General features: G+C 37.6%; 8 protein-coding genes across 11 annotated transcripts; 4 read left to right on the plus strand and 4 right to left on the minus strand.

Moving 5' to 3' along the window:
- The first annotated feature begins 3,614 nt into the window (after positions 1 to 3,614).
- Positions 3,615 to 4,116, plus strand: LOC143904784 (histone H4). The gene has a single exon (XM_077419709.1). The coding sequence runs from the start codon at positions 3,662 to 3,664 to the stop codon at positions 3,971 to 3,973; it is 312 nt and encodes a 103-aa protein (XP_077275835.1). The 5' UTR covers positions 3,615 to 3,661; the 3' UTR covers positions 3,974 to 4,116.
- A 3,585-nt stretch (positions 4,117 to 7,701) lies between these two features.
- Positions 7,702 to 8,579, minus strand: LOC143904781 (histone H1-like). Its single transcript, XM_077419705.1, has one exon. The coding sequence runs from the start codon at positions 8,474 to 8,476 to the stop codon at positions 7,793 to 7,795; it is 684 nt and encodes a 227-aa protein (XP_077275831.1). The 5' UTR covers positions 8,477 to 8,579; the 3' UTR covers positions 7,702 to 7,792.
- A 1,502-nt stretch (positions 8,580 to 10,081) lies between these two features.
- On the minus strand, positions 10,082 to 13,100 carry LOC143904790 (short/branched chain specific acyl-CoA dehydrogenase, mitochondrial-like). Its single transcript, XM_077419724.1, has one exon. The coding sequence runs from the start codon at positions 12,638 to 12,640 to the stop codon at positions 11,384 to 11,386; it is 1,257 nt and encodes a 418-aa protein (XP_077275850.1). The 5' UTR covers positions 12,641 to 13,100; the 3' UTR covers positions 10,082 to 11,383.
- Positions 13,101 to 13,580: 480 nt separating this feature from the next.
- On the plus strand, positions 13,581 to 14,728 carry LOC143904773 (histone H3). Its single transcript, XM_077419688.1, has one exon. The coding sequence runs from the start codon at positions 14,067 to 14,069 to the stop codon at positions 14,475 to 14,477; it is 411 nt and encodes a 136-aa protein (XP_077275814.1). The 5' UTR covers positions 13,581 to 14,066; the 3' UTR covers positions 14,478 to 14,728.
- Positions 14,729 to 15,960: 1,232 nt separating this feature from the next.
- On the plus strand, positions 15,961 to 20,986 carry LOC143904770 (transmembrane protein 145). Its single transcript, XM_077419682.1, has 6 exons — positions 15,961 to 16,338; positions 16,427 to 17,137; positions 17,526 to 18,033; positions 18,266 to 18,403; positions 18,495 to 18,750; positions 18,819 to 20,986. Exons 2-6 carry the CDS (start codon positions 16,752 to 16,754, stop codon positions 19,007 to 19,009), a joined length of 1,479 nt encoding a protein of 492 aa, XP_077275808.1. The 5' UTR covers positions 15,961 to 16,338; positions 16,427 to 16,751; the 3' UTR covers positions 19,010 to 20,986.
- Positions 20,987 to 21,468: 482 nt separating this feature from the next.
- LOC143904772 (peptidyl-tRNA hydrolase 2, mitochondrial) lies at positions 21,469 to 21,964 on the minus strand. Its single transcript, XM_077419687.1, has one exon. The coding sequence runs from the start codon at positions 21,962 to 21,964 to the stop codon at positions 21,551 to 21,553; it is 414 nt and encodes a 137-aa protein (XP_077275813.1). The 3' UTR covers positions 21,469 to 21,550.
- On the minus strand, positions 21,924 to 22,810 carry LOC143904774 (uncharacterized). Of its 2 annotated transcripts, none has more exons than XM_077419689.1 (3): positions 22,746 to 22,810; positions 22,532 to 22,676; positions 21,924 to 22,105 (listed from the first exon to the last, which is right to left on the minus strand). In XM_077419689.1, exons 2-3 carry the CDS (start codon positions 22,628 to 22,630, stop codon positions 21,998 to 22,000), a joined length of 207 nt encoding a protein of 68 aa, XP_077275815.1. In that variant the 5' UTR covers positions 22,631 to 22,676; positions 22,746 to 22,810; the 3' UTR covers positions 21,924 to 21,997. The 2 variants fall into 2 exon arrangements, with proteins under 2 accessions (XP_077275815.1, XP_077275816.1); XM_077419690.1 differs by having other exon boundaries at positions 22,755 to 22,804.
- Positions 22,811 to 25,789, plus strand: LOC143904771 (uncharacterized). 3 transcript variants are annotated; one of them, XM_077419684.1, is made up of 6 exons: positions 22,811 to 22,984; positions 23,068 to 23,378; positions 23,520 to 23,678; positions 23,792 to 23,987; positions 24,525 to 24,794; positions 24,894 to 25,789. In XM_077419684.1, the coding sequence occupies exons 3-6, from the start codon at positions 23,525 to 23,527 to the stop codon at positions 25,198 to 25,200; spliced, it is 927 nt and encodes a 308-aa protein (XP_077275810.1). In that variant the 5' UTR covers positions 22,811 to 22,984; positions 23,068 to 23,378; positions 23,520 to 23,524; the 3' UTR covers positions 25,201 to 25,789. The 3 variants fall into 3 exon arrangements, with proteins under 3 accessions (XP_077275810.1, XP_077275809.1, XP_077275812.1); XM_077419686.1 differs by having other exon boundaries at positions 22,812 to 23,378; positions 24,894 to 25,107; positions 25,241 to 25,789; XM_077419683.1 differs by having other exon boundaries at positions 22,811 to 23,378.
- The last annotated feature ends 611 nt before the right edge of the window (positions 25,790 to 26,400 follow it).

Consider the following 26,400-nt stretch of genomic DNA (forward strand, 5'->3'; position numbering starts at 1 on the left):
TTTTATGCTATGGCCTATATGAGGAAATAAACCAACCTATTTTCTTATGCATTATGCCCGATCTACAATAGCTGTAGTAAGCCTCAAGCTGTAAGAAATTGACCAATTACAGGCGAATGTGAGGAGAATAATCGACTGTGATTGGTCAATTTCTTACATCTTGAGTCTTACTACAGCTTACTACAGCTATTGTAGATCGGGCATTATGCGCTATGTAGGCTGCGGTCCACTTGATGCTAGAAATGTTTTGGAGCGTTCTTCTTCTCCTTCTTTCTTCATTGAAAGAATCGAGAAGAGGAATGGTTCGAAGCATTTGTAGCGTCAAATGGACCGCAGCCGTAAAAGTCTGTGCTTCGGCCTTTATAACTAACGACAAGAGCTTATCTTTGTTTTGTATTTTATTTTCGTGTGTATAATTTAACAATAAGTTTAAGTTAATAATAAGTTGGAATAAAGTATTAATGGTGCATTATCCATTATTATTTATGCTCAATGTATGCCGCTCAATTGTAAAATGGCTGTCGTATTATTAACCCTAATCCCTCCAACATTTTTTCCGCCACTTATTATAATTCTCCAACCATGCACTTTCGAGTCCCACGCGTTTTTCAATAGCTTTGAAAAATTCCCCAAAAATTATTATAATATTATCTTTATACCTTCTCGACTAAAAGTCAATGTAAAGAAAATTTGGAAATCATTTATTTAAATATTTTTTTCCAACAATTATATGTTGAAAAACTCACGTTACGACTTGTTTTATTTAAAAAATCATAACTCATCAACAAATTGACAAAATTTTATGTTTCGACGCGCAAATTAAAGCTAAAAGTAGTGCGAATGAGAAACAAAAAATATGAGGTAATTATTAATTAAATAGGAATACTTAATTTCGTCGCCGCAAATTTGGCAATTTTTAAATGGTACAGAAGGACTTTAAGGACTTTAAGAATGCTAGATAAAGAATTTATGAATAAGAAAAGATGAATTTAAAATGTGACAGATATTCTTTACGTAAAAAATATAAATTTTTTTTATAATCGTGCGGCTCTTCACCTCTTCCGTCTCTGAGCCATAATAGTCCTCTGTGGAATGTCAAATTTTTTTCTAACAACAAAAATATTTTAAATACGCTTAAATTGTACACAAAAATACATTTTTATCGAAAAGAAAAAATTCTCACTTACCTACACACAACACTGACGTAATCCTCCAACTATGCACTTTCGTGTCCCAACGCGATTTTTACTGTTTGCTATTTCGAGAGTAAATGAGCTAGGGCTTTGAAATTTCTACCTAATGTTCCCTACTATAACTTTTTTAGGGATGGGGGGGATTATTTCACGGCCGTTGGTTTTCCAGAACGAACGACCGTTAGAAACACGTGGGACACGAAAGTGCATGATTGGAGGGATTAGGCCCGGTCTACAATGGATGTCGTAAGTCGGAATCGTAAGAAATTGACCAATCACAATCTATTATTCTTCTTCCGGTCGAAGAATAATGAACTGTGATTGGTCAATTTCTTACGACTCCGACCCGACATCCATTGTAGACCGGGCCTTAGGGTTAAAATCCGACAAGCGGCCTCCGACTCCGATGTACGAAGAAGAAGTAAAAGTAGCAGAACAGGCTTTACACTCAAAACTAAAATAAAAAAATATCCGAAGCATATATAATCTTGAAAGAAGTAATTATTACCCAGGCAGCACGCATATCTAAAATGGGGACATAAGGGTCATGTTCCAAAACTCACTCTAGTTAACTAAAATGCTACAGTGTACGTGACGTAAACTATAGATTTTAGTTACCCAGAGTGAATTTTGGAACGCAACCAAGACGTCTTAAAAATGTCTGTAAAATATGTCTTGTGTCTAAAATATACTGAAAAGTATAATAATGAAGTCTTAATCGATATTCAGAATGGTCGATCAGGACAAAAGAAACAAAGAATCGGGAAAGGTTTTGCATGATCTAGAATATCATTAAACAAAACTGTTCATTAATTTGTTGAAGGCGTTGATGGCGAACGAATTTCCGGCTTAATCTACAAGGAAACATGATACCAATTACGACGCCTACGATCTTTCCTTTGGAACATCATTCATAATCATAATGTACGTGCGTTAACAGAATATATTGTATAGTAAACATGGGGTCCGTTCCGTTTCACGCATGATGCGCGCATTGTCTATAGTAAACGTTACGTATGCTATAGATAAATGCGCGCATATGCGGGAAACGGAACGGACCCATGGATGTCGTATTAAAACGCCAAAAAAGAATATGGACTCCGTCTAGTTAATATACAATAAATTTCGCGATGATTCCAGTAATCAATCATCAGCTCTTCTTAAAAAAATGATATATGATGTTTTTCAGAACATCCTATACGACTTGCTTTTGATACATTACACCGCCGAAGATACATATACATATATTCATCTATTTGTAACACTTTTATGTTATACTTTTACGCATATTTCTAAGGACAAGTTTTTGTCTTATTTTCTAAATATATATTCGGATGTAGTTTCTGTTCGGCTTTAAATTGAATTGTATTTTATAACTTATTGCTATAGGTTATGGCAAATTATAAATAGTTTGAAAATTATAGAGTATTCTTATTCTTCAATCCAACAAGAGACTAGTTTTAACGATTTGTTTCGAATGCATGTGAATGCATGTATTAAAAAACGTTTATTTGTAATATATATATGTAACACGCATGGGCTAGGACATTATGCATGTAAGAATTTTAAAATTTTATTCATACAATTCGTAGAACCATGGCTGCGTTCTGATATTCACTGTCAGTACTAAAAATCTATAGTAACATAAAAAAAATTTTCAACCCTGGTAGTGAATATATCGAAAGGCAGCCTATATATGTTAAATATAAATAGAACATCATTGACGTAAGAATTTATACCGTTTTCGATTTGTTGACTTGACCCGACTCGGGTCAGATCGGAATCGGAGGTCCGGTTTGAAAAACTCGATGACTTTAAACCATCATGGCAGAAAGCATTTTTTTACCTTCATCAAAAATTTTCAGAATTATTGTGGCATATTGTCATGTTTTATTATAATTTTTCCGAACTTTCACTCTAACTCAAGTCGAATCGAGTCAACAAATCGAAAACGCTATTATTAGATAAACGACTTAATTCGATACATTTAAGTCACGTTATTGACATTATAAAGATATTACTCTTCAACATTATAAATCTATTGTACATTTTAATAAACAATACAGACATGTAAATGTTAAATTCAATCATAGCAGCAAAATGATTCGAAGAAAGCATTTTTTTATTTAGATTCGATGTAAATTTCTGCAGCATCCAGGACCAGCCAAACCTGCCAAACCTGCATATATCAAATAATAATTCTTAATACAAGAAAAAATTTTTGATATTGGAGTAGCAGAAGAAAGAAAGTTCCACTTTTCTTCTTCTCTATATCACCTCTAAAACTGCAACTAGCCATTGTGCTGCGGCGGCGCCGTTGATTGGCTGTTGGCGCAGTGGAGGGGATAGCTACCGCGGAGGTCTGCCGGTGTAGCTATATAAGGGGGGCCAGCCAGGCAGTCGACAGCATTTTCCGCTGAGTATTCACGGAGTTCGCATCGTACTAATCGTACTACGAGTGATTCAAGATGACTGGTCGTGGTAAAGGAGGAAAGGGATTGGGAAAGGGAGGAGCAAAGCGCCATAGGAAGGTCTTGCGCGATAACATCCAAGGTATCACCAAGCCAGCCATTCGCCGATTGGCCAGACGTGGCGGTGTCAAGCGTATTTCTGGTTTGATATACGAGGAGACCAGAGGTGTTTTGAAAGTCTTCCTGGAAAACGTCATTCGTGACGCTGTTACTTACACCGAACACGCCAAGAGGAAGACCGTAACCGCCATGGACGTCGTCTACGCCTTGAAACGACAGGGAAGGACCCTATACGGTTTCGGCGGTTAATGCGATCCCACGACTCGTCAAAAATCAAAACCAACGGCCCTTTTCAGGGCCAACAATTTTTCATACGTTGGAATTTTTTCTACTAAGCATAGATAAATTCGGAAATTATAATGTACAAAAATAAATAAGATTTCGTTACTAATAATAAAAATCAATTTTTGACATCTAAAATCTTGTTCTTGACGAGATATTTTGCTGCTAATCAATTAAAACGTTTAAGAAAAAAACTTGTTTTGACATCTTGCTTTTGTTTTGATCTTCAATTTATTTTTATGTAGGTAACTACCAAGTCCACTTTCTGGCTGTTATGCTCAAGTTAATAAACTATATGTAGGTAACTAGGTAGTAGACTCATAAAAAGTCAAATGTTGCTTCTCAACCCAAATCCAATAACCCATAAGTATTTATCCTACAAATCATCGAAATTCACATTCACGTGTGTGTACAGTTTTAAAAGGCTTGTATCTAATCTATTCGACGCACCTAAGTTTCATGTTCACGTTAGTACATTCGACAACTAGGCTGCAGTTCATTTGATGCTACAAATGCTTTGAAGTGTTCTTCATTGAAAAAAAGAAGAATGCTTCGAAGCATTTGTAATGTTAAGTGGACCACAGCTTAAATGTTAACGAGCATAAGGCAATAAGGCATTATCCAGACAAGCTTACATAGCTGCATAACCATGCGTGAAAAAAATTATCCAATTAAATTTTATGCGTTTTTATAATAGAAATGTAATTCGGTGATTTATTTTATGCATATGGTTATGCAACTACGCAAGTTTGTCTGAATACGCCTCAACACTTTAGCCCTGTTCGTTTTTAGCTGAACTTCTTGCACGGTTTGTCTTTCCTCTTTTTCTTTTCATGTTGGAGAGAAAAAGAAAAACGATGAACCCTGCAAGTTCAGCTAAAAAGAACAGGCTTATTGATACGTGACATTACATTGCCCAATAACTCTATTCTGTAACTCTAATGACAATATCCTTATTATTATATTGTCGTTGCGCACTGCGCAGCTTTTTTTACCATATGGTATGCCTGCGCAATGACAACGTAAAGGTTATGACACAATATATAAAGTACAGGGAATAAGAAAAATTCGTTAATTAACAACCTTAAAAATTCGAATGCTATGATTGGTTGGCAACAGGCAATAGGCACAGATTTTCCAAATTGGAAATTCCAATGTGAACGGAAACTGTGTCTATATTGCCTGTGTCACTGTTTATTCTGTATTTATACATGATTTCTGATTTCTACGCTCTGCCTGTTCCTATTGCCTGTACTTTTGTATCGTGTCTCATAGCCCTAACTAAACCGTTGTTAAAGAGTTAGGGCTCATGCACAATAAGAGAAATAAGGAGCAAGGAATTATAGCCGTATTCATAGTCCTTCCTTGAGTAAGGATTCCTTGGCTGGTTCTACAATACGTCGCAAACGATGGCAACTGCTAGTTGAAAAGTGTTATTTCTGATTGCCGATTGCCAGTTATAAGGCCCAGTTCAACAGTGGCCAGTTAGCTTAACTAGTAGTTAACTTTCACTCTCTGTCTCTTTTTAACTCAAAGGTTAGATAGAGACGGAGAGTGAGAGTTAACTACTAGTTAAGCTAACTGGCCACTGTCGAACTGGCTGTCGTGAAAAAAGTAAAAAAGTTCGCCAACTCTTTTTTGACAACCACAATTGACAAGCGCAACATGGAAATAACATTTTTTAATTCTAGGTAGCAGTTGCCATCGTTTGCGACGTATTGTAAAATGGCCCACAAAGTAGTCGTATCTTTTTTCAAGACACAGCTTCTCTCTTTTCAAGACACGATATTCTCTCTTATGTTTAATTTCGTGTATTGAAAAAAAGAGAGAAGCTGTGTCTTGAAAAAAGATGCGACTCTGAATTATTTCTACGTTTAATTCCTTGTTTCTTATTCCTCTCACTGTGTATGAGTCCTTACAGGGTACTAATAAAATGCGAACAATTGGTTTTGAAACGCCTAAATACATAGTACGTATAAATACGCAGAGTACGTGTGGTAGGCAGAAGAGTTTGTATAATCCTTTGTTTTCTATTAATCTCTATCGTATTTCGGTTCGTTACTATTTGTGTTTTCAATAATAATAATAAAAAAAAAAAAAAAACTATTTGGATGAGAAGGATTCATCGTCAGATACGTGAACGAGAATCATCGGAACATCTTAGACGAGAGCAATTCCGTACAATGTACTTGAGAAAACGCGATAATGGGCAGGACTTGGCTGAGAACTTGAAGAAATCATGCAGAATTGGAAAGAGGTGTAGAACGCGTACCAGAAGTAAATGTTCGCCAAAAAGATCATCGTCGCTTTTAGACAATATGGGACGATAATTACTACGTTTACGCGAGCGTTACTTCTGTAGTAACTTACGATAATTTACCCGTTTACGCAGCGTAAATTATCGTAAGTTACTACAGAAGTAACGCTCGCGTAAACGTAGCGTATATATGCCAGCTTGTTTCTCCGCCAACAGAACTTAATTGTATCATAAATAATGTATGCCTTATAAGGCTGCATTCCGATATTCACTTCCAGTACTGAAAATCTATAGTTTACGTCGCATACAGTAGATTTTTAGTACTGGCAGTAAATATCGGAACGCAGTTATAGACTATAGTCATGATTTTGAGGTTAAAGAGAATAATCTTTCGAACGAGTGTGAAAATAATGTAAGTGGACAATAATAAATGAAACAGAACCGATCTAATTGTACAATTAATTAGAGAAATTGCTATTTAAGACCCAGCCCGGATCTTAAATAATAATTTCTCTAATTGATTGCATAATCAATTTTCCCCAATTCAGTAACTAAATGGAATAAGAACGCAGAAGCACAATTTTCTTTATGTATTACAGAGATATATTTATAACTTCTCTCTAAATAAAAAATTAATAAGAGTATATATATAGATAATAATAATAAAAATTTTTAAAGTAAAACAAATTGTTAATTTATTTAAGAATGCGTACTTTCCGAACAAAATAATTTTGAGTAATGAAATAAAATGTAAGACCTATTTGATTCTTCGCTGATTAAATTAGAATTTACTAGACATCCTGTATAAAAATTATCAATGTTAAATTAACATTATAAGAATATAATGCAAGTAATTCTTAACACGTTATGCATCTACTCTCAAACTGCAATGTGTTCGAATAGTAAATCTATATTATACATTAAAATAAATTTAATCTGATGTGACACATTCATATGTGGGAAGAAAATAATATTTATATAATAAATAAAATTACTTAGTAATTTATTTCGCACATTTTACGTATTTAGCAAGTTACGAGCGAGAACGATGAATTGTTTAACGTATCATTTCTTTTACTAGAAACTAGAAGTACGTCACATTATCTTATCTTTAATGTTAATCTCACTCATATATTACTCAATATAAAAACTCTAACAAGCTTTTATGTCCATTTCTATCAATGTAGATTAATTTTATTAATCTCGGTTTAACCTAGCAAAAATTACATTGCACCTTTTTCTAATTCTTAGAAACTAGAAAAGGATAGAAAGAGTAAATAAACCGAGATTTACGTTGAAAGTTAATTTACATTGATGGAGAAATAGACATCAATATTTAATATCTTTGAGTTGACTATATAACAAACTCGTTAATAAAAATAAATATCTCAAAATAAATTTTAGTACAGGGTCAGGGATAAAATAAAATACTGATAGCGACATTCCAACTTTTGTTCCTCGTCAAAATATGATTTGGGCCCTGAAAAGGGCCATTTATGACTGTAGCGAGTATATTCTTCGCAGGCCAATTATTTTTTCGCCGCGGCCTTCACGGTCTTCGCTGTGGCTTTCTTCGGCTTGGGCGTTTTGGTCTTCGCCGCTGGTGCCTTGACGGCTTTCTTAGCCTTCGATGGTGACTTCGGCTCCGCGGCAGCTTTGCCCTTCTTCACGGCGGTTTTGGCAGCGGTGGTCTTGGGAGCTGCCTTCTTCGGGCTTTCCGGGGCCTTCTTGGCGGTCGTTTTCTTCGCAGCGGCCGCCGGTTTCCGCGTAATCGCGGTCTTCTCCCGCGTGTCCTTCTTGGTCCCCGCTTTCCACGTGTCCGAGTGAACCAGCGAGGCGCGTTGCGCCTTCCCCTTGGCTTTGTCCTTCGGCTTGTCGGTCGACAGCTTGAACGAGCCGGTGGCGCCCTTGCCCTTGGTCTGCACGACGGCACCGGCGGACACGGCGGTCTTCAGGTAACGCTTGATGAACGGCGCGACTTTCTCGCCGTCCACCTTGTAGGTCGACACGATGTACTTCTTGATCGCCTGGAAGGACGAGCCCTTGCGATCCTTGAGCTCCTTAATGGCCGCAGTCACCATCTCGGAGGTCGGTGGCCGCGACGAGACCTTCTTCTGCTGCGACTTCGCCTTGCTCTTGCTGGTCTTCTTCGCGGGAGCGGAATTGCTCTCCGCCGCGTCGGCGGCCGCGTTTCCACTGACCTTGTCCTCCATGTCTGTTGTCTGTTGTCTTTCGATTTTCCTCAACGAGAGTTACGTTTTGCGATTAAAACGATCGTCACGGTTGTGTATCCCACGGGATGCAGAATAGTCAAAGTTTGTTCGCCAGCTTGCGCTCGGCGCTCTCTAGTATCCAACGCGCGGACCATGGAGAGAGACCTACCCAATATGTAGACCCGTTGGTTTCGCGGAAAGCGACGGAGCGGTAAACGTACCTCGACTTTGCGACGTTATTTCCGCGGGATCAAGACCGCGAGGAAGACGCGGAATGGCTCGACGGGTAGCCACGTATATGCGGTTTCGTCCGTGACCGCACCGAACGTTTCCGCGCGCGTCCGCGCGCGTCCACGACGGAATTTCCTCGCTCACGTATTTTCGCCCCGATAGCGTAGCTCATGGAAAAACATAAAAACTAGACTTTTCCCCGGAGATTTTCGATGGTGCCCCACGGGAAAGATGTGCCGACGGAACGGCCCCGGGTAATCGTGCAATTATTTCCCCCCGCTATCGACCCGCATCCCGAAAATAAGATGCTTCATTCGCGGCCTCTCGGGATACGCGCGGGTCGTAAGGTGCGCGACGCACAAAATGGCCTTGTTGCTTCTCGGCTTAATGGTATATAATGCAAATCGATGGATCTCACAATTTTTTTCATTTTCATCATCGTCCGTCTAAGAAATTTACGGCAAACTTGCCGTATGAATCTTCCAGAAAATTAATCCCCGGATACTCGTTTGCCAGGCTGACGAGCGGTTACCGCGTACTTTATCCCATACAGCCGCACGTGACGCTTTCTATCACGAGAACGTAGAAAAAAAATCGATTCAATAATGTATCCCGGTTAATCGGTTTTTTCTCTCAATGACAATGTTTGTCAACAAGATGGTAATAGAAATTTAATTTACGCGTTTTTAAAATACGATAATCAGAAATTCCGGAGTAACTCGCCTTTTTATCGTGTCGATAAGGTCACATGTAACAGGCTTTGTTAATTTACTGTTAGTGCAAATTAGTAGCGTCAATAGCGGTAGTAACATATCGAAGTTATTAAAAATATTGAAATTTTATTATTTAATAAATAAGATGTATTTTTTCTCCAAATACGTTTGCTCGTAATATTCGCTAACGCGCAGAAGACTTAATATCATCTTGCGTACATGTGTGGAACACTTGTACCGACAGGATGATCTAGTAATTATAAAAATATAATAAAAATTTTTAACTGTTTACATCTGTGGGTGATGGATTTTGCAAATGAAATTATGAATAGATCGTCCAGAAACAAATTTACATATTTAATGATGTAAAAAAAAAAAGTTCCCACGCATAAAAGTATAATGAATTTCTCATTGTATTCGTGCCATTCTTCTTAATTCCGACTTGTTAGATCTTTCTAGAATATCTGTTGGAGTATTGTTTCATAATTCATAAACTGATAAAACTAAATAAAATCAAGTATTGACGTAGCGCCATATTCCGTACTATAGTTAATAGTATATAAAATGTACATGTAATATTGATGTAGATAAGATTATAGTTCAACATTTACATTAGATATATTTGGGATATCTAGGAGCAGGAGGAGAATAAAAAACTGGATTGTGTATAAAAAGATATATTTTCTATTAATAGTTTTTTGCAGAAAGTTCTTTCGACTAGTGAATTCAGGTATTGCGCGTTACAGTTCAAGTAACTGCGTATTGATATATTGATACACGAACAAAATTAATATTACATTTATGTAATTACGTAGCACGATGCGATTTTTAACGCACGTTCTAATTTATATTGATTTACAAAATGTGGGAGATAAAATTAATTCATAAAAACAATAATTAGTAAAATAATCCATGACAAATTACTTTTGTAATAAAGTAAGTAATCGAAAATATGTCGTTATATATATTATGTAGGCAGTCCTCAATATTCTCAAAGTATTCTCAAAGTATTAGCTTTTGCATAGAGAGAGAAACTGTAAACTATATAACTAACGTATATAAATTGTGTTATATAATAATAACAATACTTCTCTCTTACTGTCATAATTTAAAGTCAATTTGTAGTCATTTAAATGTCACGCATGAAATTAGTATACATAATTTTCTCACAAGTAAATAGAGAAGTACCATCTTTGGTCGGGTTGGATCTTTGTACTTTTGTAGTTTAATGATATTGTGTGTAAATTTATATAGTTTTTCCACTCAACAAACTATGCGCTGATTATTTATCGGTTTAGAGAGAAAAAAAGATAGAGGCAGAGAGGAGGAGTATTTGAGTGAGAAAGAGAGAAAAGAGAGAGGAGAGGAGGGGAGAGAAAGAGAGAGAGAGAGAGAGAGAGAGATTTCCAAAAAATCTAAAATTTAGAAATAAAATACAGAAATAAAGTCAAGAAATATTGAGGATAAAAAATAGTTTTTTTTTTTAATTAGACGTTAGTAAATTTTGTAATAGGTTCAAAATGAATAAACAATACGAAGGTTATTAAACATGTTTTTCGGCTTTTCTCAATATTTATAAAAATATAACGGACTATTAATAAAATATTTGCTATTAATATAATCTATATTGCTAGATTTTATATTTTCCCTTTTCAACTTATTATGTTATATTGGATATTTAATCTATTGCTTAGTTTGAAAAAAAATGTTCAGTAACTTGCACGTGCACATACATACACGTATACATATAATATATTATAGATTAGTTAAATAATTATATAAAAAAATATATAAAAATGTACAATCTTATTTCTTGCTTACTTAATTTATAAAAGTATGAAAATATATTTTTAATTATGTATACACGTTTTAATTATATATACATGTTACATTCTCTGAAAAGCATAGAAAAGATGATAACCTAATAAATCGTAATTTTAGGAGCAATTGCGTTTGTTGCCATTTAAGAATATTGCTTTCGAATACATTTCGCGATCGTCGACAATTGCATATTGCTTGTACCCTCGTAAATGGTACCGATTTTTACGTCCCTGTAATATTTCTCTTGAGGAAAATCAGTCGTGAAGCCAACGCCGCCCATAAAATCTATGCACTTGGAGGTGATACGACACGCTGTCTCGGACGCGAAAAGCTTCGCCATAGCCGCTTCCTTCATAACGTCCCTTTTAGCCTCCACCAACCTCGCCGCGTTGTAAACGAGCAATCTGGCGCATTCCAATTCCGTCGCCGCCTGAGCTATCTGATGCTGCAGGCTCTGAAAGGAGAAAATATCTTTCCCGAATTGTTTTCTCTCCAACGTGTACGGTACGGTCGCGTCCAAGCATCCCTGCGCAATGCCGATCATCTGTGCGCCGATGCCGATTCTACCCTCGTTCAGAAACCCAGCCGCGTACTTGTACCCGTGCCCGAACTCGCCCAGCAGATTGCCCTCCGGTATCCGGACGTTGTCGAAGCGCACCACGCAAGTGCCCGACGCTCGGATGCCCATCTTGTCCTCGGGTCTGTCCACCGTCAGACCGGGCGTGTCGCGGTCCACGAGAAAGGTCGTGATGCCGCGATGGCCGGCGGCCGGATCCGCGTTGGCGAAAAGCACGAAGATCCGCGCCACGTCCGAATTCGATATCCACATCTTCGTGCCGTTGACCACGTACGCGTCGCCCTCCTTCCTCGCCACGGTCTTCAGGGCGAAGGCGTCCGAGCCCGAGCCGGGTTCCGTCAGGCAGAAGCTGCTCACGCAATCCCGGGCCAGTCTGGGCAGGTACTTGCGCTTCTGCTCCTCGGACCCGAGCTTGAGGATCAACGAATTTGTCAAGGTGTTCTGGATGTCGACGGGCACGGTCACCGCCGAGTCGACCTTGGCAAGCTCCTCGACGGCCAGGATCGTGCACATGAAGTTGCTTCCCGTTCCGCCGTATTCCGTCGGTATTTCGATACCCATCAGACCGTTCTCGAAGAGCTTCCGAAACACGCTATCGTCTATTCTCCCTTCCTTCTCCATCTTACGTACGAGCGGCGCGATCTCTTGCTTGGCCAATTTAGCGACCATCTCCTTCGTCATGAGCTCGTCGTCCGTAAGTTGGGTCAGCGGAGCTGTACAGTGATGAAGACGCGACGCGTGTAAATATAACTGTCGCGTTGCGGTCAGCTTCTGCTGCGCGCGGCGTAAAACGGGCGTGGTGAAGAGTGTAGACGAATACATAATTGGTACGCGTATTCCTCGAGAAATGAGAAAAGCAGGTATACCGGATACGGATATTCGTAGGAATCTAATCAGCGAAGCGCAATAACGTATCTATCTGCACTAAGTAAACTGTGATCTACTGTGCACAGATCGGTGATTTGTGTACGACTCATGTACTCGCTGTAGACTAACGTCACTATCAACATCACGCATTCATTATCATTATCGTGTGACATGGCATTATCAAATGAAAATAGCAAACTGACCGTGAAGAAACGGCATATATCAATCGATAGAAATATCAAAGTATAATCAAGCGATGCCGCGCGGAGCAAAGTTCCTTCGTAATATTTCTTGAGAAATTGTGTTTGTGTAGAGAATCTGCTTTTGTGGTTGAATACGAGTAAAACAATTGGAAAATTGTCGAGAATTGAAATCCCGGTTCGTCTCAACGTTATCGAAGAACCGAGTCTTGACTTACACTGATTTAAGAGTAACTGAAATCTTAGATGCTGTGTCTCCCCACTTCGCCTACTTGCGCAAGAGTCATAGACGTAAGCAGTCGTAAAAAAGCAGCATCTAAAAAGCATCAATTTTTTTGTGGATTCCAATGAAATCTCTTGAATACATTCCCCTGGATAGAAAAGAAAGAAAGCCGGCCGAATCACGTGAAAGGGGCGAAGGAAATAGAACACCTGTGTTATGGAACTTTTCGGAATGGACTTTGATCGGAATTGTTCAGTTTTCTCTAGAAAACACAATGGAAATCTAGGAAATACCTAAACAATTCCGATCGGATTTATTCTGTTTTTTTTTCTAGAAAACACAATAGAAATCTAGGAAATAACTAAACAGTTCTGCGATCGGAATTCATTACGAACAATTCCATAATACGGCTTCGCTGTCCGAAGTCGCACGATTCACGAATCTCATTCTAGCGACTTTTGGCAGTTCGGTAAGTTAAGTTTTCAATTCCTGATACTTATTTCATTCTACGTCTGTATAGTGGCATGTGCGTCGAATGGGGGGACCGGGAGGGGGGAGGGGGGAGTCCCAACTCATCGGTGCCACGATCTAACGCTGTTCGGAAATTTCACTCGGGTCCGAGTGCACACTAGCATTGTTCTATCTGTTACTTAGGTATTAAAAATTGAACAAGGACAAAACGACGCTGGTGTGCATCGTGTGAAATGTGAGCTGTGAACCCGAGTGAAGTTTCCGAACCCGAACGAACGCAGCCCTGCAGCGGCTGCAGCTCCGTCGCTACGTACCCCCACCCTCGCCGTCCAGTCCTCCGTCGCTCGTATCCCCACCGCCGTCGCGCTAACCAATCAGCGTCTCGCGTGCGGGGCCGGCTACGCTATATAAACGCGGCATGTGGGACAGAGAAACCATACCGCTATAGATCATCGTATCGTACGGACAGCACTTGAATTCGCTCGAGATGGCAAGAACCAAGCAGACCGCTCGTAAGTCTACCGGAGGCAAGGCCCCGCGTAAGCAGTTGGCGACGAAGGCAGCCCGTAAAAGCGCGCCCGCAACCGGTGGTGTCAAGAAGCCGCATCGTTATCGTCCTGGAACCGTCGCTCTTCGTGAGATCCGTCGCTACCAGAAGAGCACCGAGCTTCTGATCCGCAAGCTTCCGTTCCAGCGGCTCGTTCGTGAAATCGCTCAGGACTTCAAGACCGATCTCCGCTTCCAGAGCTCGGCCGTTATGGCTCTGCAGGAGGCGAGCGAGGCCTACCTCGTCGGCCTGTTCGAGGACACCAACCTATGCGCGATTCACGCCAAGAGGGTCACCATCATGCCCAAGGACATCCAATTGGCCCGCAGAATTCGTGGGGAACGTGCCTAAAAACTGCTTCTATTCAAAATCGGCCCTTTTCAGGGCCAAAAGTTCTCTTGCGAAGGAATATCTTGCGTGTTTGCAATTTTGTATTTGTATATTTTTAATTTATTATGGTTTGAAAGTAGTTTCGAATAATCCTTTTATTCATACGTGGATTCTGTAAGCTCATATACACGGGATACATTTTTGCATCAGACTTATAAGTTTAGTTTTAGCTGAACTTCTTGCACAGTTCATCTTTTCTCTTTCTTTTCACATTAGACTCGGAGAGAAAAAATGAAGACGAACTGTACAAGTTGAGCTAAAATAAACAGGCCTATTTTACACGAGAACTTCCACTGAGTACTCACGATGCTCGTTAGCGTCATTCATCCTTCAACATTTGCTAAACAAGGAATACAAGGATGTAAATGAAATGATTCTAAGGGCGTGTGAACGCCAGGCGGAACGACGCCCCAAGTTGGCGCGCTTTTATGGGAGTAACGTATAATTTTGGCGCGCTTTTGCGTTGCATGGCTCGGTCATGTAGGCTGCGTTCGGGAAGCGCGCTATTGCATCATTCTATCTTTATCGCTCATCAGGTGTAAAACAAGGATAAAATAAGCAAATAGCACTAATAGCGTCTTCCCAAACGCACCCAGGCCTATCTACATAAGACATAAGACGCAGAACGCGAATCGCAAGACGCACAGTCTACCATGTCAATCTAACAAAGAGTTTAAGGTGCGAATTCATGGGATGCTCGTATCGCGTTTCAGCGTATCGCGAGATCACGTGATTTCGATCTGACGCTAGCGGCAAGCAGCAAATAAGAGCTGGATTTTCTCAGCTTCAAGCGTCAAAGCCAAAGCAGCGCGAAGACGCCGAAATTTTGACGCTGTTTTCCTTTTCATGAATTTCAATTGACGCCGGCGTCACGTGTGGTCATGCGACCTTCTTGCCGCTGAAAATGAGCGTCGAGCGTCAGCATGAAAAAGCACCTTTAGATTGACATGTAGACTGTTGTGTATTACTACGTTTACGCGAGCGTTACTTCTGTAGTAACTTACGATAATTTACCCGTTTACGCGGAGTAAATTATCGTAAGTTACTACAAAATCCCGTTTACGCGAAGGAATTATCGTAAGTTACTACAGAAGTAACGCTCGCGTAATACGTTTACGTAATCGTAAGTAACGCTCGCGCGTAAACGTAGTATATGCGGGACTCGCTGGTGTTGACTACAAAGCGCGTCAAGCGCCAAAACTGCCGACACTATTACGACGTCTACGACAGCGTGTCTCGCCGCAAGATGGCGCGAACGAACATTTCGAAGCGGCTTTAATACATTTGTAAATTAACAAGTGGAATATCGATAAGAAGTCCAAATATGAAATCATTCTTATTTCGGGAGCAATGTATTTGCATTCTTGCGTAAAAATGGATACTGTTTGTAATGTTGCACAACGATTTTGGTTGTTACAAAGTCACAAACGAGAGCCAGCAGACAACGCTATGCTTCGGTCATTCTTATTAATATTTATAAGTACATACAATAGTAAATTAGCGATTCGCAATTTATTTAGATCAAATATCACACGCGGTGAATTCATGCTCGTTGCGTCCTTCAGCGTCGTATTTTTAGCTGCTGGCAAAAGCTACCGAGTCTCCGGGGAGAAAAACAGATTCTCGTGTCAAAAAGTAGCTCGAATTTGCATGAGCTCCGGAACAAAAACCTTCTGTTTGTTTTCCAGTTTTCCTGCGTAACCGCAAAAAAAAAAAAAAAATTACACGCGCCAAGGAAAGTTTCAACCGGACGATGTCGGGAAGCGGCAGTTTCTCTTCGGAGCAGACGGTCTGTTTGGGTGGGGAAAATCGATAGGCAAAGGCGAGTTCAAAGTGTCGAGGGAGAGTACACACGCGGCGTGTGTCGTGTGTCATCAATTACTCCCTTTCTCTCTCTTTCCGCGTCCCAGGTCCGAACCGACGGTTATCTCTCGTGGATACGGCTCATACGGCGTACTTACATCGCCAGCGGCGACGACTCGACAACGACAACGACGACGACAATAATGTCGGAACGGAGATGCCCCCGGGGGAGTGCCAGTGCCAGTGTCGTCGCGTCTCGATGAGTGGCGCGGGGAAGCGTCTGCGACGCGTGCCGTGCGGCAACAGCTGCGTGGGATCTCGCGGCGGAAGATGCTGAGGGTGGCCGACGGCTCCTGACGGACGCGGGCCGCGAGTACGCGTCGCGTATCTACGACGGACGGGAGGATCGGCTGCGTACGCGCGCCCTGAAAAATGACCGCCGCCGGTCGGCGGCTGGTGCGCGTCCTCTGCGCCGCGCTGCTCTGCCTGTCGCTGCGCCCGGAGTACGCCCGCTCCACGCACATCACCGGCACGTTCGACACGCGCGAGTTCTTCCGGTTCCTCGTCAAGTTCGGCTTCCAGAAAACCGACCGCCACCGGCAGAAGGATTCGTACGGATACATATTCGGCAACGTGACCGCGCGGACGGAATTCGACGTGCCGATCACCCTGGCGATACTCGACCGCGGCCACTTCCTCGAGTACTACGGTAATCGGACGCTCGCGGACAAGAGCGCCGCGTGCGCCTACATGTTCAACACGCTGAAGAAGAGCTCCTACGATCCGGACTGCAACGAGGAGGGCCAGGACTTCTTGAGGTATTTCTTATTTTTGCCTTTGCCTTTGCCTTTGCGCACCACCCGATATTTCATAAGGGGCTGAGCGGAATAGCTGAGTTTGTAACTTTAAGACAATGTTTTATGCTTTAAGACGTTGTCTTTAGTAACGCACAGTACTGGCCTTTGTCTCAAATCTTTAGAAATGTCGACATTTCGTACTCAAGTTTAAGACTTGATACACAAGACGGTATATTGTGTTACTAAAAACAAAGATTTAAAGTATAAAATATTGTTTTGAAATTATAAGTCGGCCATTCCGCTCAGGCCCTTACTAAAAACAAAGGTTCAAAGCAGAAAACATTGTCTCAAAATTATAAGTCAGTCATCTTGCTCAGGTCCCAACTAACGTTAACTTTGTACTTTGAAGGCGAGTCCCGTGTCCTCGCGACAAGTTATGCCCGGACGAGGACTCGGTGTGGAATATCGTGAAGGGACATCAGTTTACGTACGTTATACAGGACTTCTGGCAGCCGCGATTTTGGTACATGAGCTTGGTGGCGTGCTACAGGAACAAGACGACCTGCCAGTGGGAGTATTATAGCAGGCACGACGAGTTGGAGTACGACATCTGGCTGGTGAACGGCAATCCGAACGTCAGTGGCCTAAACAGCTTGACTTATCAGTTCTCGTACGACAGACAGAATACCATCGAACTGTACTTGCTGTTTTTCGTGTGTTACATCATCCTGGTGCCGCTGCAGTTGTATGCAGTGAGATTGCAAAAGCATCCTGTAACAAGATTGTTCACTGCTAGTTTATTATTAGAATTCGTGGCAGTATGCTTAATCTTGATACACGTGTTGAAATTTGCACTAGACGGAGTAGGATACGAGCAATTAGAAGTTGCAGGTGATATTTTTGATATTCTGTCACGGGTAAGGAAAACATCTTTTCGTAAATATTGGACGCTTTATTAAACTGTAAATTATTAAATTCAAGCAATCCAACACATTCTCTATATAATATTGCCATATCTTTTAATCCTTTTAAGTTTCCAAAATATGGCTTTACGATCTAGAACTATCTAGAAACTTAAGCGTTAGGTAGCGACTGTTTGGTGTTATCGGCACACAATTTTGATATTAAATTATTTTTATACATTTCTAGACGTCCTTTATGTTATTATTGCTCCTACTTGCCAAAGGATGGGCAGTAACGAGAATGGAATTAACATGGAAGCCACTGGTGTTTGCTACATGGTTTTGTTACGGAGTTGTACACATCTTATTATATGTGTGGAATATGGTAACTATGTATACTTTCTCTATTAATTGCACACGCGTCAGTTTGCAGCAAGCGTAAATTATTTTACTAACGTCCTACAATTTATTTTCAGACAGAAGTTGACATTATCGAAGACATAGATGAATATCAAACTTGGCCAGGATGGTTTATATTGTTATTCCGAAGTGCCATAATGGTATGGTTTCTATATGAACTTCGAAACACCATGACATACGAGCATAATACTCAAAAATTGAACTTTCTTCTTCATTTTGGTGCATCGTCATTAGTTTGGTTCATATATTTACCCATTATAGCACTTATAGCGCTTCAAATAAGCGCACTATGGAGGTTTAAGCTGTTGTTAGGTAAGTGAAGTTTGTAAAAATGTTGAAATTAATTTTTTACCTGTATTTCGCATTTCACCAATTTATAGGTATAACGTACTCGGCGGACTGTTTCGCTTATTGTGTAATGGCTCATTTATTATGGCCCACCAGAAGTGAACAATATTTTTTACTCGCGCAAGGTGCGGATAATGGTGATGAACTCGATGAATTCAACGAAGCGCCGCATGTATTAAATAATTATGTAGAGCCGCCAGAACTCGGTAAAATAATTACTTAATACTCGTCCATTGGAAGTAATAATATTGAATTGATGACATTTTTAATTACAAGTGATGTGATGTACATTTGCCAAATGGTCAATCTAATAGAATGAATAATACTCTAATATGTGCTACTGAACTGAAAAATTGTGCACATCCTATAATTAGAGAGATATATCAATTGTCAAATTTGGTTATGTGATATGAAATCAATAGACGATACAACGGAAGTAAATGAGTATGGTATGAGTATGCTATATGAACAAATATAATTTTCTATTTGATGTATAGATTCATAATTATCAGTAATTTTATATCTACAAAGTTAAGGTTTTAAATTTTATCCATTTGAAGAACGATATGCATCTTAATAATATTGGTGCATTCTTACACATTACTAATTTAGACGATTAGTCGACTCGTATGGTTATGCGCTAAGATAAAAATTTATGTATACAAAATAATATACAATTTCTAAAATTTATTTTCCAAACTGCCATTTTATTTACTCATATCATATTCATACATCTTGAATTTAAAATAATATTAATTTTTGCTCATTTCTAATCATTTTATACATCTTGGTTTTATAAAAAGAAAAGATTCTTAAAACCTCGATTGTGTAAATGTAAAGAAAATCTCAGAACAAAGTATACTTTTTTGATGCTATCGCGTTTAATTCGTCATTACATCTTGTAATTATTCCATGTCTATTCCATACCAAGAATATTACAATTACTACGTTTACGCGAGCGTTACTTCTGTAGTAACTTACGATAATTTACTCCGCGTAAACGAGTAATATATCGTAAGTTACTACAGAAGTAACGCTCGCGTAAACGTAGTAAATGTGCGCTTGAATAAGAATGGTGGAAATAAAATACTTACATATAACTTTCGTAACACACAATTTGTTTCAAGCAGAGTGGTTTAAAAGTTACGTATGTGACTGATTTATTAATAGCAGTCTTATAGCAAGAAATACGATGTTCCAAAATTACCAGACATTCTTTTAACTATAGATTCTTTAATCAATTCATATCAAGACGCCAATAGCTTTTGAGCAATTAGCGATAAAAAATAAAACTTTTTTATGTTAATTTTAATCGAATTTTAAAGAAATTGAAAGTTGAGTAGAGAAAAGTACACAGTATTCGAAGTTAAAAAGAATACATTAATTGATAGCTCTTTTAACAGTGCCGCTAAGGGAATATTTACAAATTGGGCAAAGAAGTTGATTAAAAAAAAAAAAAAAATAGTATTTTTGATATGTTTTGCAGGAGAATATTTTCATATCTATTCTTGTTCTTAATTTTATAAAAAATTCAATTTTTTTAAGTATATAATCTTAAATTGTCATCAGTTTGTTATTACATATAGGCAACATATATTATAAATAATGATCACATACACAAACACAGAAAGTGAAAGAGCACCAATATAACATTCTTCCGATTTTATTCAAGTAAGTTTACATGTTAGTTGCACATTGTTAAATAAATATACTTTATATACGAAGATTGAAACACGATCTGATATGCGAGTTTACGCTAGCTGTAAGCGTGTTTTCCTGTCATACTATTATTGCTCAAACTTGTAATAACTTATGATATGATTGTGTGTATATATTCTCTTGAGAATATTTTAATGCTCGGCATATATATGTACATGTTATGGGATCGGTAAAATTTTTATGATAAATTTATATTTCTAACATTCACTATATTTATTTTAATAATTTATTTTTTATTTCTTTGTGGTTATTATCTATGTTCGAGTTATATTTATAATTTTAAGCATACTTTTTTGAAGAGCACATTTAGACATGTTATACAAATTATTCTGTGAATTTAGTATGTTTAATATATATGTATATAATTTATTTCCAAAGTATGCGTGTCTTCAAACATGTTTTAAGATGCTTTTTGTAGATAAATGAGGGAAGTAGTATTATAGCAAATATTTTAGTATAATAAAATTGTTATATCACGTCATTACGATCCAGCCCCATGGAGGAAAAATATTTAATTAATCTTTTTGCCAGAATATATATATATATATATATATATATATATATATATATATATAATGTATCATACAACTTGATAATAATAATTGTTTTATATACTTAACTTGACATTTTTTTGTACATCTACCATTTATAAATCTCTTCAGTAACAAGAGTAACATTTAATTAAGAAATGCAATTTAAATTTCAGTTAATAATCAATTTTATTTTGTATATTCTCTCTATACATTATATGTATTATATATACTATATATAGTGCTATATGGTATATATAATTAAGGAACTTGTAATGTCTTAAAAGGATATCTATTTTAATAATTTTGAAATTTTCATTTTATACAAAGACAAATTTTTTCCTAAAACTTTATTAGAAAATTATCACTCCTTTCATAATGTTATTTTTAAATATTGTTATGGAATTTTGTTCATCCTGCATTGACTGATGTATTTTGATATTTAAAAAAAAACTTGATTTTTTAATAACAAATATTACTTTTAAGTCATATAAATTTATATACAATACATATAATTATAATAATCTTAATCTTGATGTAAGGCTATCGATAACTTCATTCGCGCCAGGTCCTATTCCAACAACTGTAACTGTACCAGGCTGCAACTGAGTTCTACCAGCATCCTTTATTATGGCGGTAGTTAAACCAGCGCGTTGAGCTTTATCTGCTAAGGTTAATAGTTTCTCTTCGCTTGATATTTGAACAACAACTTTAGGTTGTCCAATTCGTAACCAATACTCAAACATTGGCTTTCTCTTTTCGTTTTTGATGATCTGACGACAGCATTCTAGAGCAGCGTGAGCACACTGCGCAGCAGTCTTACCTTTTCCCATACTTAAATCTGACCGAACCACTAGAACCATTTTACATTTCTCTCCATTCCAAGCAGGAGATAAGAAGGATCTGATATATTTACTTATCAACCACATCTTTTTTTACAATCTTTAACAAACAAATAATTATTACTGACGTCTCGATCTTTGTTGCTCTGTATGCTTAGCCATGCACTCTTTAAACTTTTTCACTTCATTCTGACACTTTCTCCAATCTTGATGCTCGGCTATGCATTCCTGAAAATATAATCAATTATTAATTAGATAAAATTAAAAACGCTAATATAATTCAGAGACCATTTATTTTACAACAATCAATTGACTTACAACTTGTTTAACTTGTAAAGTTAAACATAAAGTTAATTTAGTTTTTTATTATTCTTTTAAAATTATAATCAATTAAGCTCCAATTAAATGATGTAATAACAAAGTTATTACATGATGTAATAACTTTGTCGTAAAAAAGCGTTTACACGGTATTTGGTATTTAACGTCAGTACTTATAATATCGATGTTATAACTTCGGCGTAAATCAGGCCGTGGCGTAAACGGGATTTTGTAGTAACTTGCGACAATTTACTCCGCGTAAACGAGTGATATATCGTAAGTTACTACAGAAGTAACGCTCGCGTAAACATAGTAATTGTTTGTAAATATACGTACTTGAACTTGATAGTGCAATTCTATGCAACCGGTTTTCTTCAGCATCTGCTCGACAGGATCTTCAGTTTCTTTCTCAGCATCGGTATTCGACGATATCATATTACGATACCGGTACTCAGATGAAAAGAAATTTGAATTCCTACCGCTGAAATAATTATTCTTATTAAATCATCATAAAATTGCACTGAAAAATTTCAACGAAATATACGCATACGGAGATTACTCTGCAGGTTATGTTATTTTTATCCGTGCCGGATTCACGATTCGAAAATAGTGGGCCCATGATGGAAGAATACCAGGTGTAACATTCCCGTGGATGCGCAGTCGTTCAAAGTAATGGCCGCTCTTGAACCAATCAGAAATTAGCCCCAAACTTGAAAAACCAATATGGCCACCGCTACAAGTTAGGTTAGTGGAACCCATGATCGCCGTTGCCGCGCGTGTATGTACCAGGTACGCTTAGAGCCTTAGTGCGCTCGTTGTCGTCGACGTCGTCGACGTTACCGAATGTGTTATCGTGGTTCACGTGGTTGTAGCTGTTAGGCCGTGATCGACGACAACAATCCGCTGTGGCAGAGAAAGTTTTATCAGAGGTAACCTCGTTTTCACGAGATTCCTATCGCAATTTCGATAAGTTTATTAAATACTCGGAACGTGAATCAACGACAAACACGTCGTGAACACGTGATCTCTCTTGTTCACATCGCGCGTGATCCTGACGTCGTTCTCTTCTCGCCTTCGTTCTTGGGTCCTTCGTGAATACATATAATCGCACGATAATCCGACCGCCACACTGTCAAACGCAAAACCGCTACTATTTAAAGCAGGAGCAAGACCAATGTGTAAGGTAAGTTGTGTGTGAATATCACTGAATTAAATGAATAAACCACAAAAATACCTATAGCTTGTAAAAATGATAAAAATTAAGCAATTGTAAATAGTGTATCAGCTTTTTATGAGTGTACTTCATATTTGTTTTCGTTTGCAGACACAATGCCTTCATGCTGCATAATAAATTGCAAAAGTCGGACATATTATGCAGAGAAGAAAGGAATAATCTTTTATAGATTCCCAAACGAAGAAAACATTCGTCAGGCATGGATAAATGCTTGTCAAAGGAGCGAAGAGAGTATAAAAATTGATTCTGGTAAGTTGATATATATATTTTTTATATAGTAAAATATAACAAAATGACCTATAGTATAATATTATAAATTATATCAGTATTAGATATTTTTTATTTTATTTGTATTATTGTAGCAAGAATATGCAGTCTTCATTTTGATGACGATTGTTTTATAACAAAATGGACAGACTCAATAAAAGCACCACCAAAACAACTGCGGCGGTTAAAAGTAGGTTCCATTCCTACAAAAATGTTAACTTTGGAAAAAACGAGAAAAAGAAAAATGTCCAACAGTGATATGGCAATCACAAGCAAGAGAATTAAAGTATTGTGAGTTTTCTTTTCTTTTTATAAATATGTATTTACAAATTTTTGTAAATATTGTAACATTGTTACTTTTCATATTTACCTTGCATACTTACCTTATCTTACATATTTACTTTTCATACTTTACCTTGCATACTTACCTTTTATACTTACTTTGCATACTTACCTTTCATATTTACCTTACCTTACATAATTACTTTTTATACTTACCTTGCATACTTACCTTTTATACTTACCTTGCATATTTACCTTTCATACTTATCTTACATACTTACCTTTTATAATTACCTTACCTTACGTACTTACTTTTCATACTTACGATATTTTATGAATTTTAGAGTAACATTCATGAAATAATCGTATGCAATATTTTTCTAGATTCGGGCTTTTGAACCTATATTTATATGATCTTTTTTCATTCTTACGATGAATAGAACGTGCTCTTAGAGTTTGACCACCTATTTCTAAAATACACCCTGTATACATGCTTATTACTGTGTGTACATAAAAAATATTTAAACTTATATTATTTATTTACAGACAAAACTTCAGAATACCAACATACTCCGATCTTCTGAAATGTAATGAAAGAAAAGAAAAAGAATCTCGTGAAACAAGTAAAAGAGAAGAAGAAGAAGAAAGAGAAGAAGAAGAAGTAGTTAGTCCAACATGTATTCCAAATGAAATAGAAGTACAAGAGACTTTTGAAAGAAATAAAACAGAAGAAAAAGGAAAAAGGGAAGAGAAAGCTTGTAAAATAAATGTGCAAGACAAAAAGAAAGGCCACAATTATGCAATAAAACGAAACATGTATGTATGCGTTTAAGTTATGCTTATTTAGTATCAATATTTGTGTACTATTGTAATGACAATATAATATACTAAATAATATACTATTTTGTTTTTTAGAAACCAAGAAGTTGGTAATGACGAAACTGTTGTCACAAATACGTTATTGGAACTTCTAATGGATTCCGAAAAAAGAAATAAGGAACTTCTTAACGAAAATAAAGAATTAACGAAAATAAATCAACAGCTAAACATACAAGTAAAAGAATTACAAACAAATACAACGCAAAATGATCCTATCATTACAAAAATGGAAAAAAATATACAAGAGAAAGTAAACATTTTTGTTTTTCTTAGTGAGGAATCAACGAGCAGTATACTGTTTTTAATATTACATAAAGAGTATACTGTTGTTAATATTACATAACGATTATTTGTTACTTCACATACATTTTTCATCTTTCTAGTGTTAAATTTAAGTACTTATGAGCCTAGTCCTCAAGAAATGAAGTTGGTCGACGATTTTGAGCGAATAATAGCTACTGATATTATTGAAAGAAATGCACTATTGTACATTGCTGGATATGTTGCACATAGATATAGAAACGACTTTAGTGAATTAGGAATCCCTACCAAAGACCTTCCGAATCCACAACCTAATGATTGGCTTTGCATGTTTTCACGAGGAAATTGCATATATCCCTCTACAAGCTTCCAAGAAGCAGCTAATATAATGGAGCACGAATTTCATAAATTTCATGGCAATTTCTTTAATAAGCAGCCAAAAATTTTTGACACATTAACAGATATCATATGTACAAAAACTAATAATAAGTTTCCCAAACAAGTTATTGCCTGTCTAGTGCGTACTAGAACATACATCAGGTTAAGAAAAGTGAATAAAGATATAACACAAAACAATTTGATGAAGAAAAAAAACAGAAAGTTATATAAATTATGTAATAAAGAAAATCAAGACATTAATAAATATTGATAATAAATAAACAGAAACCATACATGCTGTAATTTGTCTTAGTTTATACACCTTATCTATACTTACCTTTCATACTTACCTTGCATACTTATCTTACATACTTACCTTTCATACTTACCTTATCTTACGTACTTATTTTTCATACTTACCTTTCATACTTATCTTACATACCTTTCATACTTACTTTACCTTTTTTTTTTAACGTGAGGAAATCTTCTACTACTGGGATCCCAGGCTTAGAGCCCAATTTACCCAGTAGCCCCAAAGGGAAAGACCCCCTCCCGCCCTCCGGCCAGAGGAACGGGGGGGAGTGTCGGATTCCATGCATGCACATCGCCCACGATACTGCATGCATGGCCTACCGACTAAAACCTCACGGTGTCTTTCGCTGCACTGTTATGGGGGGCGCCCGGGAACAGTTATTATGCATCCGGAACATATATATACTTACCTTACCTTTCGTACTTGCTTTTTATACTTACCTTGCAATTTATTGCATACTTACCTTTCATACTTATTTTACCTTATATACTTACTTTTCATACTTACCTTTCATACTTTTTTTTCTTACATGGGGAAATCTTCCAAAGACACCCTCATCCCTTGGGCGAGGGACGAGGGTAGTGTGGGAAT

The sequence above is a fragment of the Temnothorax americanus genome, unplaced genomic scaffold (assembly GCF_048541705.1).
Source record: "Temnothorax americanus isolate GAGA-0224 unplaced genomic scaffold, ASM4854170v1 Scaffold58, whole genome shotgun sequence".
Taxonomy (NCBI): Eukaryota; Metazoa; Arthropoda; class Insecta; order Hymenoptera; family Formicidae; genus Temnothorax; species Temnothorax americanus.

What these genes read in the sequence shown, in the direction of transcription:
- LOC143904784 (XM_077419709.1), top strand. Translation starts at nt 3,662, where the DNA reads ATGACTGGTCGTGGTAAAGGAGGAAAGGGATTGGGAAAGGGAGGAGCA.
- LOC143904781 (XM_077419705.1), bottom strand. Translation starts at nt 8,476, where the DNA reads ATGGAGGACAAGGTCAGTGGAAACGCGGCCGCCGACGCGGCGGAGAGC.
- LOC143904790 (XM_077419724.1), bottom strand. Translation starts at nt 12,640, where the DNA reads ATGTATTCGTCTACACTCTTCACCACGCCCGTTTTACGCCGCGCGCAG.
- LOC143904773 (XM_077419688.1), top strand. Translation starts at nt 14,067, where the DNA reads ATGGCAAGAACCAAGCAGACCGCTCGTAAGTCTACCGGAGGCAAGGCC.
- LOC143904770 (XM_077419682.1), top strand. Translation starts at nt 16,752, where the DNA reads ATGACCGCCGCCGGTCGGCGGCTGGTGCGCGTCCTCTGCGCCGCGCTG. An exon ending in GAGGGCCAGGACTTCTTGAG is followed by an intron (nt 17,138 to 17,525) that starts GTATTTCTTATT and finishes TGTACTTTGAAG; the next exon opens with GCGAGTCCCGTGTCCTCGCG. An exon ending in GAGGTTTAAGCTGTTGTTAG is followed by an intron (nt 18,751 to 18,818) that starts GTAAGTGAAGTT and finishes ACCAATTTATAG; the next exon opens with GTATAACGTACTCGGCGGAC.
- LOC143904772 (XM_077419687.1), bottom strand. Translation starts at nt 21,964, where the DNA reads ATGTGGTTGATAAGTAAATATATCAGATCCTTCTTATCTCCTGCTTGG.
- LOC143904774 (XM_077419689.1), bottom strand. Translation starts at nt 22,630, where the DNA reads ATGATATCGTCGAATACCGATGCTGAGAAAGAAACTGAAGATCCTGTC. An exon ending in AATTGCACTATCAAGTTCAA is followed by an intron (nt 22,106 to 22,531) that starts GTACGTATATTT and finishes TTATATTTTCAG; the next exon opens with GAATGCATAGCCGAGCATCA.
- LOC143904771 (XM_077419683.1), top strand. Translation starts at nt 23,525, where the DNA reads ATGCCTTCATGCTGCATAATAAATTGCAAAAGTCGGACATATTATGCA. An exon ending in GAGTATAAAAATTGATTCTG is followed by an intron (nt 23,679 to 23,791) that starts GTAAGTTGATAT and finishes GTATTATTGTAG; the next exon opens with CAAGAATATGCAGTCTTCAT. An exon ending in TATGCAATAAAACGAAACAT is followed by an intron (nt 24,795 to 24,893) that starts GTATGTATGCGT and finishes TTTGTTTTTTAG; the next exon opens with AAACCAAGAAGTTGGTAATG.